The following is a 19,565-nucleotide window of genomic DNA, read 5'->3' as shown; positions in this document are numbered from 1 at the left end:
CCTGTAGCTGCCCGCATCAAATTCAAAACACTGATGCTTGCCTACAAAGCTAAAAATGGCCCGGCACCCACTTACCTCTCTGCGCTAATTACACCACGCACTGCACCACGTTCCCTCTGATCCTCCAGCACTGCTCGCCTCATCCCACCATCTCTCAGGAATCGAGGGCGGCATTCATCCAGGCTCTTTTCTGTTCTGGCACCTAGGTGGTGGAATGAACTTCCTCTAGATGTCCGTACATCAGAGACTTTGACTATCTTTAAACGACGACTCAAGACTCATCTGTTTCTCCAGTACTTGGACTAACCCCCCCCCCCCCCCCCACCGAAAAAAAAAAAAAAAAAAAAAAAAACACTTAGTTGTGTTGGACTAATGGCACTTAGTTATTAACCTAGTTAACCCAGTGTAAGTATGTATCCAATTATGTAAACATTAAAGCACTTTTTGTAAGTCGCTCTGGATAAGAGCGTCTGCCAAATGCCTAAATGTAAATGTAAATGTAAATGCTACAAAACAATAATACATTTTATATAGTATTACATTTCTATTTTCCTGTTAAATGTTTGGAATAAATAGATTCCAGTCCTTACAAGATTGTGTTTATAAAAATGTGGAAGTAAAAGAGCCATAAATATACAGGTCTTATCTAAAGTGTGTAATAAATCTGGCTGCACTTGTTAAATGACAGAACAGAGATTTGTTCTAAAAACAGTCAGCTGATGTTTATATTATATATCACAGGTAATATTTACAGTAGGTCTTATCTAAACTCTTTAATAAATGCACTTGTTAAATGACAGAACAGAGAGAACATTTGTTCTAAAAACTCTTCTGAAAGTTGATATTTATTATATACCGTATATAATCTAATCATATATAATCTAATCTTTGACTTTGCTGCCTGTGCACTTATGTACATTACAGAATAAACAAGAAGTCACTCACCTTCTGTCTCTCCTCCATCCTGTTCCTCAGTGATGACATCATCATAATCTTCTGGATTGTCTAATCAACAAATAAATGAAGAAGTAATAAACCAGTGTGTGTGTTGATCTTATAGTAAAATACTGAGTTACTGAGTAGAACACGACGTTTATATGAAAAATAAAGATAACAGAAATAATTTAAATATATAAACTATTACATATTAACTTGATTATACTGATTTTATATTAACACTAAATTAAAATAGGATTCCATGCAAGTGAGGAGCGAAAAGTAACTATTTAAATATATACACTATTAAATTATAAGAGTTTAATGATGTTTTATTGTCTACCAGCTGCTGTAGTGAGAAAAAGGATTAACCAATAGGAACGGTGCATTTAAGATAAGATAAGATAAGATAAGATAAACCTTTATTAGTCCCACAAATGGGAAATTTGTTTTGCCACGGCAGCAAGTGGACAGTACAAAGTTAAAAATTAAGAAACAACAGAATAAAGTAAAATAGGATAAAAATAGGGGAAATAAAATAAAATAACAAATACTAACAGTATAAATGTATACTATACAATCTGGCTATAAAATATGGACATCTGTGTAGTAAAAAATATTTACATAAACATATATTTAGACAATAAGTAAACACAGTTGACTAAGTAATATGTTTGTACTCAATGAATATATGTATACATACAGAGAGTGAATGACAGGCATTTACAGTAATATTCTAAATTTTTAAATGTTTTAAATTGCACTTTGCCCAGTTATGGTGGTTCCCCTATGTTCCACCATAGTATTGCACATCACTATAAAATGTAAAATGTTCCTTCATAATATTGCACATAACTACAATGGTGTATTTGATGTATGTGTATGTTTGCTTGTGCGTATTTTCCCATTAGTGTGTGAAAGCTACTAGCCAGAGACTCCACTATAACCACTGAGATATGGAGGTGAGAGCTGATGAAGTCGCCTGCTGGAGCTTTACTGCAGTAAGAGGAGAAGAAATTATATCACTCTTTATAAGGTGGAATTTTAGCCCTTATCTACATGATTATATATATATACATTTACCATAAATTTGGTATAAAATAAACAATATTAAAGCTTTCTCTTCCGTGTGACCACTATTCACCTTAAATAAATAAATGCATAAATGTATTCATTACTTAATGAATTACATTTTATATAAAATTGTTTTATTATATTACACATTTCTTCATATTTCAATACTTTTTGATTAATAACTAAAATGTAATATTACATGAGTGTAAGTGCTATATGTACATATATGGAGCTCATGTGTATTTCCCTTCCTCTGTTGCAGTACCACTCTGGGCCAGTAGGTGGTACTGCCACGCTTTTCATGTCAATCTCATTTAAGGGCTTAAAATTATAACTTGTTGCTTCTTTTCATCAGCATTTTTAAATTTAGTTTGGATTTGCTCAAGTGATACTTTTGTAGAAATTAATAATTATATGATACAGAGAATAGATTAAATAAAAAGCCATTAAATATTATTTAATTATTTATTGTTCAGTGATATTAATGTAGATTTTTAAGTTCAAAAATATTGTTAAATTGCCTAATTCATTATGTAAAATACATTTTGCTGAATTGTTTTAGATGTGGGTGTGGCTTATATTAAATGCAGCTGTAACCCAGTGTTCATAATTAGCCATAAGAAAATTATAGACTGGTTACTAAAATGATGGAAAATAATAATTATATTAAAGTAATATTAAAGAATCCAAACTAATAAAGGTTTTGATTATGACAGTGAAAGATGGAAGTAGACAAATAGACAGACTCTGAAATCCCCCCGTGCAAGCATGTGGTTTGTCCTGAAATCAGTTGTTTCTAAAGATCCCCCCTGTGGTTATTTACTAAATGGTTTGTCCCAGCTGGTTGTCTGTCCCTATTGGGTGAAAGGTCAAAAGAACGCGCGCGCAGCGCTGGAACTTTCTAGACTTGAAGAAGCGAATGGATTTGTGTTTTTTCCCTCACGATTAGGAGCAAATCATAGCAAATTGTTCCTGGAGTTAAATGTGATGACATTTATCTGATGAGTGCAACAGTGAGGGTCTAACATGTTAACAGTCTACTGGTTTGTATTGCTCTAGCGTGGACAGCAGCCTGGAGACTTGCTAGTTGCTAAGCTAATTGTCCGATGCTAAGCCACGTGTTTAATGTCACCGGTGTTAATGATAACATGTGGCATCTATTTTTCTGAGTGATGTACATCTACGTCACATTGTATTACTGTTGTGAATGATTTATATTATTATTATTTAACCTAAGCTTTATGATATTTTATGTTTTTTATTGCATTTTACTTTGTTGTCAGTAGTTCAACCAGTGCCATAAGCCATTGTAATATTTAATTGGTGAATTGATTTTGGGGATTCTGACCATATCTATAGGTCAGGTTTTTAGTCGAGACTGGACCCAGAACCTTTTCGAATTGATTCCTTGGATTACTTTTCCCTGTCATGGATGACGAGCCCATAAGATACTATCAAGTTGATTGATCTTCAAGTGCGGTAGGAAGGATTGTGTCCACACACAATAACGAACCGAATGGAAATTCGTGTGATGATCCAAAGTGGAGCACTAAGACTCTAGTAGACCCAGGCCGGTTTTATTTTCTTTATGTGCGCACTCTTATTTATTTTTTATTTTAGTTACATATTGAATGCATCACTGGAGTTCTCTTTAAAAACGTTGTGATATAAATTGCATTCCCTTTGTGATGTTTGTTAACCATACACACCCTTAATTAGTAAATATAAATAGTTAAATTTTACTACTGTGTCCTGGGTTTCTGACTCAGTGCATCACTTAACTCTTGGCTCTTGCCAAATCTAGAACCTTCTGAAGCTGGTCTACTCTATAGAACGTGATGGTGCCACTTGTGGGCTACACAGCAGATGGGGCACTAATTCTAATAATTAATTAATGAAAAATGGTATTAAACTATTAGTATTTAAACAAATACATTTAAGGACTGTAAGATAAAATGATAGACAGAAGTAATTTTATTAATGACAATTACATTATTTACTTCTGATTGTTTTAGATGTGGGTGTGACTTGTATAGCAGCAGCATTATGAAAATGAATAAATATCATAAGAAGGTAAAAAAATAAAGCTTAATTAAACTTTACGTTAAAAAGAAAGTCGTGTAATTATTTAAAATGAAATGCATGAATTAATTCCCCACATTATGAATTGTTGAGTTCTTTTAGATGTGAGTGTGACTTCTGTCAAATGCAGCAGACGAGATGTTGATGTTAATCAGCATTTAGCGTCTCAGCACTGTGAGCTCTTGGAGCTACACTTTACTACACTTATAGCAAGACTTTTTTGTTGTGTGTTTGTTTTTCATCAGTTAATGTGGAGCGTCTGCTGTACACGTCCCTGTGGATGAGCTGTTACTATAGAAACCATAATGTAGTGGAACGAGTGCATTAATATAAACCTGTGATTTACAGCTGCAGTATGTCAGAGCTGCTGTTATAGAAAATTAATCAACATCAATCAGAATGCAGAATTCAGCAGCACATTGTTTAAAGTTTATTATAGAAATGTTTAAGGGGATTTTTTTAATAACAGAGAAACTCCCTGACCTGTGGTGATGTTTGTGTTTGTTTCAGCCGTAACTGCATCATCATAGTTCTCGGACACGTCCTCTGTCAGAATGTAGAGATAAAAGCTATTAAATCCACATGAATGTCATTAATGATCATTTGGATGCTTGTGGATGCAACACTGTCACATTATTATCATACCTGTCAGTATAACTGACTTCTGATCAGCTGTAATGGCCTCATCATAATTCTCAGCTTCATCCTCTACACCAAAACACAGAGATTTAAAGAGATTTAAAGTTTACTGAAGTGGCAGTTTGTACACTGTGGATTTGATGACACAATGTGAAATGACATCGTATACATGTCAAAAATTTCACTACACACAAACCAATAAACACACTGATCTGCAGTCTGTGTGTGTGTGTGTGCTCTCTAAAACAAATCCCAAAACAGAAGCACACCCTCCACGTTATCAGCGATGGGTCCAGCAGTGACGGCATCATCGTAGTCCTCTGGTGGCTCAACTCTTCCTGTATCACCTAAATGAAATAAAAGCAGAGGCTCTGTACAAACAGCTCCATCACATTCTGACCTCATGGTTTAATGTCAAGTCACTCAATTTATCTGATCAGTTAACAACTGCACCCACTTATGAAGTCACTGGTGTCGATGACATCATCATAATACTCAGCCTTTTCTCCAATCCCAGACTTTACTGGAAAAAGAAGAGTTTGTGTGTTTGGGCTTTTAAACACATTTATACTCAATAAAATCCTCATCCAAAGAAGCTTTGATAAATGTGATAAGAGGGATTTCAGAAGCTTAAAGTAAGATAAGGTTGATTGTGAGATCTCATGTGTCAGCATTAAAACACTGGAGTTACTGTAATTCTTCTATACAATACATCATAATCACGTCTCAGAAAGGACACATTTAGTCATTTCTCATCTTTAATTGCAATTCGAATATCTTTCAGTTAATGGAGTCAGACAAACTCACACTCTGGCCTTTTTTACCTGAGAGAAGCTCATCATCCACATGCTCATACCCAGAATGCTGTTCTTCAGAGAGGAGACTTCCTGTTAGAGGAGAGCAGGACAGGCATCAGACACACACACACACACACTCATGAACTCTGATTCAGGAAAACACACATCAAATAAGGTACATGAACATAAACACACACACACACACCGGGTGTAAGTCAGGGAGGGGCGGGGGGGGATGCACCTGCACAGGAAAGCCTGCACTCTTGCATGCACGCTCACACACACATGCGCGCACACACACACAGAGGCCTTTTCAGACGTATGATATTTAACATTTGGAGTTTTATCAGTTCATAACAGACAGTCTTTCTGTCCAGTGGCCACATTGGCAGATATTTATCTCTCTATTTATCTCTCTTTCTTTCTTTCTTTCTTTCTTTCTGGTGGTGCTGAAGGTGAGTTCCCCCAGGACACCATACACACTAGAACCTCCACTGTTTCTGTAATTCAGACACACCTCACCTTTATGTAAATGTTCCTCACGGTTTCATTCAGACATGCCTCGAGACCGCGCGGTAAAACACACAGTACAGCGTGATCTTTGCCATTCTCGTGAGATTCTATTATACAAGTGAGGTCTAACAAAATTCATCAAAAACTATCCATACAACCAGCCGGGGTCGGAAATATTCAAAAATCCAACAATCAAAACGGCACTATGGGGGAACTAGAGTGTGTTTATCTGGGATTTTACATTTATACTGTAACTGGAGAGAGAGAGTGTGTGTGTGTGTGTGTGTGTGAGAGAGAGAGAGAGAGTGTGTGTGAGAGAGAGAGAGAGTGTGTGTGAGAGAGAGAGAGAGTGTGAGAGAGACTACTTCAGTACATATATGAATCGTTTTTGCCACCTTTTAGACGAATAATTTCAACATTCCTGAGCTTAAACACACCATGATTTTTTCCATCACCTGCACTAAACACTTTTTCGACCCCAAGATGATAAATAAGTAGCCCAGTGTGTAAACTCGACCAATCTGGCAACACGCCTCACTGCTTTTTACGTCCTACATCGTCTACAGATGGGAATCATGTGTCCGTCTGTCTGTAAATGTTCTGCTCTGTTCTGACATTTAATAATCACCATGTTTATGAGACTCTCCTTTCTGATCATCTAAACAGTCATCTAAACTTCTGAACAGTAAAATACATAAACACATGGTTATGTACACACACACACACACACACAGACAAGAACAGCTGAACAGGAAAGCATACATACATACAAGCGCACACACTCACATCAGAAGCATTAATAGATGTTTATCAGCAGAATTCCATCTTTACACCACATGTACTCTAACTGCACATTTCCTTTCACATTAATTTCACTTATTTTTATTAATATTTTTGTAAATAAATGAATCAGACTGAATTTGGGGTAAAATCCTGCTTTAATCACTGAGTTTGCATTGAGGGGTGTATTTAGTATTGAGTGATTTGATCATTTGCATGCAGTGAATTTCAGCTCCAAGTTTAAATGGAATACAATAAGTGTGATGTAGAACAGTCCACATATCACTCACCTCTTTGAGTGGAGCTCGTGATTCTTCTAGTGATGTATCTGTGGTTGATCTCCTCATAGACTGCCTCAGGCTGAGTCTTACGCCTCGTCTTAGAGACAACTGGGAGTGCAGAATAATAATAATAATAATAATAATTATAACTGGTGTTGTAGAGAAAATAAACTGTGTGAATGTGTGGTACCTCTCCTGAGCACTCTGTTCTGGTAAAACAGTACCACCAGAAGCACTAAGGCCAGGAAGAGCAGCGTTCCCAACACAAAGAGAACCAGTGGAGGGGTGGGTGGGGTATTTGGAGCGCCTCTTCCTGAAGTCAAAAACAAAGAAGAGGATCTTGATAAGAAAAAAATAGTGAACAGTAACAAATATTGTATTGTAACAAATATACATACCTGATGTGGTGGTGGTGGTTGCAGTGGTGGTGGTGGTGGTGGTGGGTGTAGTAGTGGACACTGTGGATATGTCTGTATTTGCAGAAAAAAAAAAACCTGCATTAAAAATAAACTCTCACTATATCAGGTTTCTGACATGCTGAGCTTTCAAGCTAACATCAAGCTAACATCTAAGATTATAAATAAAAGTTATCAAGTCTTAACCCTGTGAGAAAAGTGTAGTGAGTGGAAAGAGAAAGCTGAAAAGTTATCACACCCCTCTGACCTGCACAGGTGACTACAGCATGAGAGCAGTCAGTGTGTTTCTTCAGGGAATGATGACAGTCCCACAGGTGAATCTCATCCCCTCGACACTTCACTCTGTTCAGCCAGATAGTCCCTTCACCAGGACCAAAGCTATCATTCCTATCAGCACTCAGCGCCGAGCCACAGCCCAGCTGTCTGCACACCACCTGAGCGTTCCTGATGTTCCACTGATCATCACAAACGTAGCCCCACATAGCGTTATGATACACCTCCAACCTCCCAGAGCAGCTTCCCTTTCCTCCACTCAGCCTGAGAGACCAGTGCTCTACATCACACACATCACACATGGGTCGAGTTTAACAAAAACTGTTTGTATAAAGATTTTTATACCACCAAATTACAAACATCCTGAAAATATAAACTGTTAAAAATTAATTAATTGGTCACTGAATAAAATGATGTAAAGCAGGAAGATGAGCTTTGGGTTCTGATTGTGAATATATCGGTAGAAGGATGCTGAGGTTTGAACTGCCAGGCAGGAGGTCTAGAGGAAGACCAAAGAGGAGATTTATGGATGCAGTGAGAGAGGACATGAAGTTAGTTGGTGTGAGAGAAGAGGATGCAGAGGATAGGGTTAGATGGAGGCAGATGATTCGCTGTGGAGACCCCTGAAAGGGAACAGCCGAAAGACAAAGAAGAAGAAGAAGATGAGCTTTGGGTTCTGTTTACTGCTTTTATCTCTGTTGCTTTGATTTTTATGACATGTGAGGAAGAATAATGACCTCAGGATGATTAAATAAAGTTCTCAGCAAATGATTTTATGGATACAGGAGGAAATCCATTCTTACAATGAGTAATGAAATTGAATGTAAATGAAGAACAGCACTAATAGCTTTTCCTTATGTTTCCTTACTTGCGCAGTGTTTCTGAGAGGGAAGTGAAGAGCACTTTTCTTGTGTATGTAGAGACGTTTTATCATCTGCGGTAATAAAATACACACATTAATGAAATGTTACACAGCAGGTTTATCTCACAGAGCAGACTTTTATCAGACTTTTAACTTCATATCTCAGTAACATTAGTTAAACACTATTCACAATGAAACACTGCAGTTTATATCAATGTACAGAACCAGAGAAGTCTGACTCCACCCACCTGTGCAGGTAATATGAGCCACTTCATCACGATTATCACATCTGTTCTGTCCCCAGGGTGAAGATGGACACTGCCACAGATTAGAGTCGTGTTTCCTACACGTCAGTTTATCCAGCCAGTTAGGAGCAAATTTGACTCTTGCTTCAGTGGGTGACACACTGCCACGTCTTCCACAGTTCAGCTCTCGACACACCATGTTTACTGTCTCATCATCCATCTGATTGTGACACACATTACCCCAGGTTCCATTGTAGAACACTTCCAGATTCCCCTTACAGCCCTCTGTGAGTCGCATCTCTTTAAACTCTGGAGAGAGAAGAACAACTTATTAACTTATCCATATTTAACATGTAACAGGTTGAATCTCAGTCATCACACTGTACCAGAACACACGACTCCTACGTCCTCCTGGTGTCCACATTCCCCCTCTTCACACAGCTGAGATCTGCAGTTCCACAGGGACGTCTCGTTCCCCTCACACTCCACCTCATTCAGCCATATGGACCCAGTCCCAGGACCAAACCAGACTGGTATGTGGGTACTGAGGGCCACTCCACACTGCAGCTGTCTGCACACCACCTGCGCATCCTTAATATCCCACGAGTCATCACACACTGTCCCCCACGAGCCACTGTGGAAAACCTCCAGTCTTCCTGCACAGTCTCCCCCAGAACCAACCAGCCTGATGTAGCTGTTGGCATGGTTCAAGATACCTGTGGTGTGACCCAAAATATTATTATTAGTAAATATAAGTCCAAATCATTTATCTTTACTTTTAAAAGTGTTTAAGACTTATACAGCTTCTATAATTGCACAGCAAATTCCAGTGGACATAAAAAATGCTTACCTGAGCAGGTGATGTACAGCTGTTTCCCAGAGCTGCAGTTGACAGGTTGTGCACTGCTGCAGTTTCCCAGATGAGCTTCACTCCCAGAGCAGCTGAAACCCGTTACACACATGTGTTTGTGTTTAGTGGTGGATGGAGAGGAGCGGTAGTTTACCACAGAGCCACAGCCCAGCTGTCTGCAGAGGACAGACGCCTCAGACAGACTCCACGAGTCCAGGAGAACTCTCCTCCAGTCCTGCCTGAAATAAATCTCCACCTCCCCCTGACACTCGCTCCCTCCATACAACCGCACTCGCCCCTCATGAAACGCCATGGATGATCCTGAAGCAGAAGAACATCATTTAAATATTCTAATGAACACTGAGTTTATTCACTAACGTAGTGTAGGTGAGGTTAATATCTCACCATTACAGATGACTCCAGCATCGTGTTTATGAGAGCATGCAGCTCGACTCCATGATGAGATGTCACATTGTGATAGGTGTGTCTCAATTCTCTGACAATCAAACACATCAGCCGAGATGTGGCCACTCCCCTCCCCAAACCAGTCCACCCCCACCACAGCCACAGTGCTTCCACAATCCAGCTGTGCACAGAGAACATCTGCAGCTCTCATATTCCAGGTTACAGCACAAACTGTGCCCCAGTCACTAAGGTACTGGAGCTCCACTCGACCAGAACAGGAGTCCGGTCCGTTCACCAGCCGCGCCTCTGTGTGACCTGAACAAACAGCCGAGAGCTCAGTGAAAGGGGAACATTAACAAAGACACCTTAAAGTTTGATTGACAGGTATCTATTTAAACAGAAGTTAAATCATAATTCTTAACCAGAACATATTAATCCCACATCGTTGTCATGGGAGCAGTGTGAGTGTTTGATTGAAGATGTTGGACAGAAGTAAATCTCAGATTCATTTCCTCTACACTGAAGCTCCTCTGTCCACACCTGACCCTCCCCTCGGCCAAAAGCAGCTGATCCCAGCACCTTCACAGGAATCCCACAGCCCAGCTCTCGACACACAACCTCTGCATCCTGCTGGTCAAAGTCAGCATCACACACTGTGGACCAGGAACCTCCCAGAATGACCTCCACTCTCCCAGAGCACCGGTGAGGACCAGCACTGAGTCTCACATTTTTACCTGGAATTTATTTAATTGTGTAAATATTGTGCATGTTTTCACCATAACAGTACATGAAGAAATCATTACAGTGTATTTGCTGTACCATCTACAGTAGCTTTGATCTTTAACCTGGACAGAACTTGTGAGCCTTTACTAACTGACATAATCTTTTAGCATATGACAGTCTTAATTATCTTGATTTTTTTATTTATTTTATTTTACCTCTAATAATTAGTATAGTGGTGTTGCCCCACTCCTACTTTTTAACTTCAATGTGAGCTGGGTTTGGATGCCTAGACTTGGACTAGACTTGATTGCTTTGACCCTGTTCCCATGGAGACTAATTTTATCAGTGTATCTGGTGTAGTGTTTCTTCTCCACCACTCTGCATTCAGCACTCACTGACTCCTGCTTCAGTATAATTACAGGTGAACTTTAAATATGTAACAAATATCTTTAGTTTAGTGTAATGTTATGTATCTTATTGATCGGTGGCCTCAGTTTTTTTGTGGTTCAGTGAGAACGTAACCATCATGTTCCATAAAACTGGCAATTATTATTATTTTTTTCCCCTGAACACAGATGTTTAAATGATATTTTAAGAAATCTAAGAGACTCTTCTAAGCATCTTGATTTAAACCCATTTCTCTGTTCACTACATCACCATCATCATGACTTGCCAAGTGACTGAGATGTATTTTAGATTTTAGAGATTTTATGGTCAGATTTCATCACATCAGTAATGTTCCTGATGAGGCCCGATGTGTTTGTGTCTGTGAAAATTAGCTGTTTTTGTTACATTTAGTCAGATTTGTGTTTAAAATACGCCCTACACAATAAAATAACAGCAGATTTATTTTGTTCCAGTCAGTTAATTTATGTAAAAAAAAACTGTTATTACTGTAATTCTAGTCAACTTTCTAATTACTAATAATATATCTCTTTATTACTAATAAACTGATATTAAATTTAAAATATCAGAGGTTTTATTGAAGGTTCTATTAAATATAAAATGTTTATTATAAACGAGTCCTCACTGTATATTTGTAAACATATTTAACAGTCACAGTTACCTGCATATGCAAATGATCATTTAGACCCAAATTAGTGAGTATTTGTCCTCCTCCACTTTACCATACAGATAAAAACCTGAACCTAGGCCTCAGTCTCTGTGCCACCCCAAAGTGAGTGCTGGGCCCAGCCTGGCCACCCCTATGAAAAAAGTCTGGCTCTGCCACTGCCTGTCATAATGAACCTCCTGCAAATGGACCCTTACTCAGGCTCAGTCAGCTCTTTGGTAGAGTCGCACCAGGCTTTACATTTAAATAAAGACAAAATGGAATTCAAATAATGTCTGGATAGAATTACAGTTAAATCATGCTGATAATCTAACTCATTGTTTTTATTCACTAAATTCAGTTTACCTGAGCAGGTGACTCCAGCATCACCACTATGACCACAGTCATCCCCTCTACCATCTGACTCACAGTTCTTCAGTGTCGACTCTGATCCACTACAGCCCACATTATACATCCAGATTGGTCCTGATCCTTCTCCAAAGTGAGCACTGACAGGTGCATTTACAGCCTCCCCACAGCGCAGCTCTCTACACACCACTGCAGCATCGTCCATATCCCAGCCAATACCACACACTGTTCCCCACTGTTCCTCATGAAGAACCTCCACTCTCCCAGCACAGCGACTTCCACCATTCACCAACCTCACACTGTCTGAGAGAGAGAGAGAGAGAGAGAGAGGTTTTATTATCTCACGCACGCACGCACGCACGCACACACACACACACACACACACACAATCATATCCTGGCCCTTAACCAAAAGTTCTAAATAAAAAGTTTTTTTTGTTTTTTGTCCAACACACACATCAGTACCATCTATTTCATACTTCATGTTTCAGTCACACTGCTGCTGTCATACACACACAACATACTTTTACACTTCTATATTCTTACACTTTTATACCTCAGAGTTTACAGTCTGTACATTCTGCATCATTATACACTTCTGTTTTAATTATCTTTCATTTTGATAAAGTTTGTAAACACTGTATGCGCCAGAATAAACAGTACTGAAATGAAAAGATGAACAATATTTCCTTGATGTCACCAGTGAGTTTATTTCCACTGAGAGAAACTAATATACACACTATTAGCGTGTTGATTTACCCATATGGAATTATTTATCCTGGAAAGGTTTCCTGCAGTATGGAGAGAGCTGGAGCTCCGCCCTGTCGACTGATGCACATGCACGTTTAAGATGCGCGGGTTCTTATACAATTTTCAGGTGATTTTTTACATTTGTTTTATAATGAGTTTTTTTCATGTTTATTAAAAAATCTATTTTTAATTTAATTACACACACGCACATACATACACACACACTGTCCCATGCTAGCTACATGGTTTTTAACTCTGAAACTTATTTTATACATGTTCAGGGGTTAGAGAGGGATTTGGGATCCAGTTTTGTGTTAGACGTTGGTTAACTTTGTAGCTCAGAGGCACCAACCTGGATGGTTCACTAACACTTAAACACACTCACTGAACCTGAAAATTATCAGTTTTAAATGATCAGTTAAATCAGGTGTGTTTGAGCAGAAGAATGACCAAAGTATGATGGACTCTGGTCCTCCAGGACAGGAGCTGAAGATCCCTGCACTATACACACAACACTGAACTCAACTGAACTTAATGCTGCTCTTCAGTTACACCAACATCACACAAATAATCACATTCTTAAGTTCTATATCTGAATAAAGTGCAGCAAAGACACGCCTCTGTTACAGATAAACTCCTTTACACTGAACCCTGGCAGTGCAGTCTATTACAATCCGTATTTATTACATAAAGCTTAAACATATAGAGTAATTATAATATTTAATCAGAAAATTTATTTATTTTTTATAAATGTTTCGATTAAAACCATTTTACCTGCACAGGTGACTCCAGCATCACCACTATGATCACAGTCATTTCTCCCCCAGTCTGCTGAGCTACAGTTCTTCAGTGTCGACTCTGATCCATTACAGCCCACATCATCCATCCAGATTGGTCCTGAACCTGGTCCAAAGTGTGTGAGATACTGCACATCTACAGGCTCCCCACACTGCAGCTCTCTACACACCACTGCAGCTTCTCTCATATCCCAGCTATTATTACACACTGTTCCCCACTGATCACCATAAAGAACCTCCACTCTCCCAGCACAGCGACGTCCACCATCCACCAACCTCACAGGGTCTGAGAGAGAAAGGGTTTTAATATGTTTATTATATTTAGTTATATAATGTTTGTTATTTTAATATATTGATTAAGCAGATAATTTTTTTGTTTATTATACATTTGGATAAAAATGTTATATTGTTACACCTGCTATCTCCTGCTAAAGGCCTAGTGCCAAATACCACAGCCCATTTTTAGGGGTCAATATTTTTCTGGTATTGTCCAGGTGATTGTGATTTATGAGTGTGCAGGTGATTATGAAGAAAATTAACATTTACGAAACCTTTGGAAATCTGTCAGAAATGTTTAACTCAGATTGGCTTCCCATAACAATTAGACACAACTTTACACTAAGGTTGGTGAATACACACGCACACACTTTGTCATATTATCATACCTGTTTTCTGATCATCTGTGAGGTCATAGAGGTCCATGTAGTCTACACCAAAACACAAACAATTTAAGTTTTTTTAGCTGCTTAAGTCATAATAAACATTATTATATAACAAAACATCATATAGTGCATAAAAATGATTAACATACCACTAACAGTGATTATCAATTATACACACGTAAGCTGATAGCAGAATCATTACATAAGCCACACAAGCGTTCATACAAGCCAGTGCAGCACAAATTGTGGTACTTCAGTGCAGCTGAAAAAATGTTCAGAACACCCTGTATGTGTACCATACACTGATCAATTATGACAGTAAAAACAGTAACATTATAACCACATAGGTTTGGGTTTATCTTTGTGCCACCTGGGCAGCTCCGGCCCCTTGGGGTGTGGTTCCATACTGCACCTAGTGTGTGCTAAGGGGCCCCTGTGCATTAATTTTGTTTGTCCAGTATATCCCATGAGTTCTCTATCAGATTGGGATCTAAGTTGGTCAGAGTTTGGGTCAGTGACCCTGCTGAGCTCCATGTGAGCTGGGCTGTGGTGCAATGGGTGTTCTGGTGCCTTTTTATTACCTCCAGGCATTGACTTTTTTCATTAATTGGTGTTGCATTGACATTTCTGTAGAATAGTACCAAACAGCCTGGCCACACACACACGAGTAATTGCTAATCATTGCTAATGTTATAGCAATCTGGATGTGTGCATATACACAGTGAAACCTCGGATTACGAATAACGCGGTTTGCGAGTGTTCCACAAGACGAGCCACGATTTTTATTATATTTTGACTTGAAAAACGAGCAAGTCTTGATTTACGAGTACTGAGTATCATGTATCACGCATGCGCTTCTTGTTTTGACGCCGAGCGTCACATGATCACAACTAAGCCAGCGCTGTGGAATTGTGGGTAATCGTCTCCTCTTGTGTGTGTTAATACACACATATAAACACACAAAAACACATACACACACAAACACATTTAAACATTTACGAAACCTTTGGAAATCTGTCAGAAATATTTAACTCAGATTGGCTTCCCATAACAATTAGACACAACTTTACACTAAGGTTGGTGAATACACACGCACACACTTTGTCATATTATCATACCTGTTTTCTGATCATTTGTGAGGTCATAGAGGTCCATGTGGTCTACACCAAAACACAAACAATTTAAGTTTTTTTAGCTACTAATGTCATAATAAACATTATTATATACAAAACACCATATAGTGCATAAAAATGATTAACATACCACTAACAGTGATTATCAATTATACACACGTAAGCTGATAGCAGAATCATTACATAAGCCACACAAGCGTTCATACAAGCCAGTGCAGCACAAATTGTGGTACTTCAGTGCAGCTGAAAAAATTTTCAGAACACCCTGTATGTGTACCATACACTGATCAATTATGACAGTAAAAACAGTAACATTATAACCACATAGGTTTGGGTTTATCTTTGTGCCACCTGGGCAGCTCCGGCCCCTTGGGGTGTGGTTCCATACTGCACCTAGTGTGTGCTAAGGGGCCCCTGTGCATTGATTTTGTTTGTCCAGTATATCCCATGAGTTCTCTATCAGATTGGGATCTGAGTTGGTCAGAGTTTGGGTCAGTGACCCTGCTGAGCTCCATGTGAGGTGGGCTGTGGTGCAATGGGTGTTCTGGTGCCTTTCTATTACCTCCAGGCATTGACTTTTTTTTTTATTAATTGGTGTTGCATTGACATTTCTGTAGAACAGTACCAAACAGCCTGGCCACACACACACGAGTAATTGCTAATCATTGCTAATGTTATGGCAATCTGGATGTGTGCATATATACACAGTGAAACCTCGGATTGCGAATAACGCGGTTTGCGAGTGTTCCACAAGACGAGCAACGATTTTTATTATATTTTGACTTGAAAAACGAGCAAGTCTTGATTTACGAGTACTGAGTATCATGTATCACGCATGCGCTTCTTGTTTTGACGCCGAGCGTCACATGATCACAACTAAGCCAGCGCTGTGGAATTGTGGGTAATCGTCTCCTCTTGTGTGTGTTAATACACACATATAAACACACAAAAACACATACACACACAAACACATTTAAACATTTACGAAACCTTTGGAAATCTGTCAGAAATATTTAACTCAGATTGGCTTCCCATAACAATTAGACACAACTTTACACTAAGGTTGGTGAATACACACGCACACACTTTGTCATATTATCATACCTGTTTTCTGATCATTTGTGAGGTCATAGAGGTCCATGTGGTCTACACCAAAACACAAACAATTTAAGTTTTTTTAGCTACTAATGTCATAATAAACATTATTATATACAAAACACCATATAGTGCATAAAAATGATTAACATACCACTAACAGTGATTATCAATTATACACACGTAAGCTGATAGCAGAATCATTACATAAGCCACACAAGCGTTCATACAAGCCAGTGCAGCACAAATTGTGGTACTTCAGTGCAGCTGAAAAAATTTTCAGAACACCCTGTATGTGTACCATACACTGATCAATTATGACAGTAAAAACAGTAACATTATAACCACATAGGTTTGGGTTTATCTTTGTGCCACCTGGGCAGCTCCGGCCCCTTGGGGTGTGGTTCCATACTGCACCTAGTGTGTGCTAAGGGGCCCCTGTGCATTGATTTTGTTTGTCCAGTATATCCCATGAGTTCTCTATCAGATTGGGATCTGAGTTGGTCAGAGTTTGGGTCAGTGACCCTGCTGAGCTCCATGTGAGGTGGGCTGTGGTGCAATGGGTGTTCTGGTGCCTTTCTATTACCTCCAGGCATTGACTTTTTTTTTATTAATTGGTGTTGCATTGACATTTCTGTAGAATAGTACCAAACAGCCTGGCCACACACACACGAGTAATTGCTAATCATTGCTAATGTTATGGCAATCTGGATGTGTGCATATATACACAGTGAAACCTCGGATTGCGAATAACGCGGTTTGCGAGTGTTCCACAAGACGAGCAACGATTTTTATTATATTTTGACTTGAAAAACGAGCAAGTCTTGATTTACGAGTACTGAGTATCATGTATCACGCATGCGCTTCTTGTTTTGACACCGAGCGTCACATGATCACAACTAAGCCAGCGCTGTGGAATTGTGGGTAATCGTCTCCTCTTGTGTGTTTTAATACACATATATAAACACACAAAAACACATACACACACAAACACATTTAAACATTTACGAAACCTTTGGAAATCTGTCAGAAATATTGAACTCAGATTGGCTTCCCATAACAATTAGACACAACTTTAAACTAAGGTTGGTGAATACACACGCACACACTTTGTCATATTATCATACCTGTTTTCTGATCATCTGTGAGGTCATAGAGGTCCATGTAGTCTACACCAAAACACAATTTAAGTTTTTTTAGCTGCTAATGTCATAATAAACATTATTATATACAAAACACCATATAGTGCATAAAAATGATTAACATACCACTAACAGTGATTATCAATTATACACACGTAAGCTGATAGCAGAATCATTACATAAGCCACACAAGCGTTCACACAAGCCAGTGCAGCACAAATTGTGGTACTTCAGTGCAGCTGAAAAAATGTTCAGAACACCCTGTACGTGTACCATACACTGATCAATTATGACAGTAAAAACAGTAACATTATAACCACATAGGTTGGGGTTTATCTTTGTGCCACCTGGGCAGCTCCGGCCCCTTGGGGTGTGGTTCCATACTGCACCTAGTGTGTGCTAAGGGGCCCCTGTGGATTGATTTTGTTTGTCCAGTGTATCCCATGAGTTCTCTATCAGATTGGGATCTGAGTTGGTCAGAGTTTGGGTCAGTGACCCTGCTGAGCTCCATGTGAGGTGAGCTGTGGTGCAATGGGTGTTCTGGTGCCTTTCTATTACCTCCAGGCATTGACTTTTTTTATTAATTGGTGTTGCATTAATTGGTGTTGCATTGACATTTCTGTAGAATAGTACATTTACATTTAGGCATTTGGCAGACGCTCTTATCCAGAGCGACTTACATTTTTTTTTTTATCTCATTACACATCTGAGCAGTTGAGGGTTAAGGGCCTTGCTCAAGGGCTCAACAGTGGCAACTCGGTGGTCGTGGGGTTTGAACCTGGGATCTTACGAACCGTAGTCCAATGCCTTAACCACTGAGCTACCCCTGGCCCACGATAGTACCAAACAGTCTGGTCACACACACACGAGTAATTGCTAATCATTGCTAATGTTATGGCAATCTGGATGTGTGCATATATACAGAGTGAAACCTCGGATTGCGAATAACGCGGTTTGCGAGTGTTCCACAAGATGAGCAACGATTTTTAATATATTTTGACTTGAAAAACGAGCAAGTCTTGATTTACGAGTACTGAGTATCATGTATCACGCATGCACTTCTTGTTTTGACACCGAGCTTCACATGATCACAACTAAGCCAGCGCTGTGGAATTGTGGGTAATCGTCTCCTTTTGTGTGTGTTAATACACACATATGAACACACAAAAACACATACACACACATACCCCATAACAATTAGACACAACTTTACACTAAGGTTGGTAAATACACACACACACACTTTGTCATATTATCATACCTGTTTTCTGATCATCTGTGGGGTCATAGAGGTCCATGTAGTCTACATCAAAACAATCTAAGTTTTTTTAGCTGCTAAAGTCATAATAAACATTATTATATACAAAACACCATATAGTGTGTTTAACATACCACTAACAGTGATTATCAATTATATACACGTAAGCTGATAGCAGAACACAACACATTTTTCTTTTTGTTTATGAGGTGTTAGTGCAGTATATAGGCCCGTGGCAAAGCCTAAGCTTTTATCCTTAATGCTTTTCCCCCCACGCGTTACTTTTACTTTTATACTTTAAGTAGTTTTGAAACCAGTACTTTTACACTTTTACTTGAGTAAAAAGCTTGAGTTAATACTTCAACTTCTAAAGAAGTCTTTTTAAACCCTAGTATCTATACTTCTACTCAAGTAATGAATGTGAATACTTTTG

The 19,565-nt window shown here is 38.8% G+C and overlaps 1 protein-coding gene across 1 annotated transcript in view; it reads right to left on the bottom strand.

Annotated features, from left to right (window-relative positions):
- Positions 1–1,863: 1,863 nt before the first annotated feature.
- Positions 1,864–19,565, bottom strand: part of LOC128534668 (scavenger receptor cysteine-rich type 1 protein M130-like) — a 74,050-nt gene continuing 56,348 nt past the window's right edge. Inside the window, 18 exon segments of the mRNA XM_053509113.1 lie at positions 1,864–1,932; positions 4,576–4,638; positions 4,738–4,800; positions 5,001–5,078; positions 5,189–5,254; positions 5,556–5,618; positions 7,112–7,210; positions 7,293–7,415; positions 7,501–7,572; positions 7,766–8,071; positions 8,660–8,725; positions 8,893–9,207; positions 9,285–9,614; positions 9,749–10,069; positions 10,154–10,468; positions 10,576–10,887; positions 12,294–12,599; positions 13,820–14,128. Coding sequence (XP_053365088.1) covers positions 1,877–1,932; positions 4,576–4,638; positions 4,738–4,800; positions 5,001–5,078; positions 5,189–5,254; positions 5,556–5,618; positions 7,112–7,210; positions 7,293–7,415; positions 7,501–7,572; positions 7,766–8,071; positions 8,660–8,725; positions 8,893–9,207; positions 9,285–9,614; positions 9,749–10,069; positions 10,154–10,468; positions 10,576–10,887; positions 12,294–12,599; positions 13,820–14,128 — 3,263 coding nt within the window. The 3' untranslated portion in view covers positions 1,864–1,876.

This window comes from Clarias gariepinus, chromosome 12 (genome assembly GCF_024256425.1).
Source record: "Clarias gariepinus isolate MV-2021 ecotype Netherlands chromosome 12, CGAR_prim_01v2, whole genome shotgun sequence".
Taxonomy (NCBI): domain Eukaryota; kingdom Metazoa; phylum Chordata; class Actinopteri; order Siluriformes; family Clariidae; genus Clarias; species Clarias gariepinus.
This window is presented reverse-complemented; position numbering and strand designations above follow the sequence as displayed.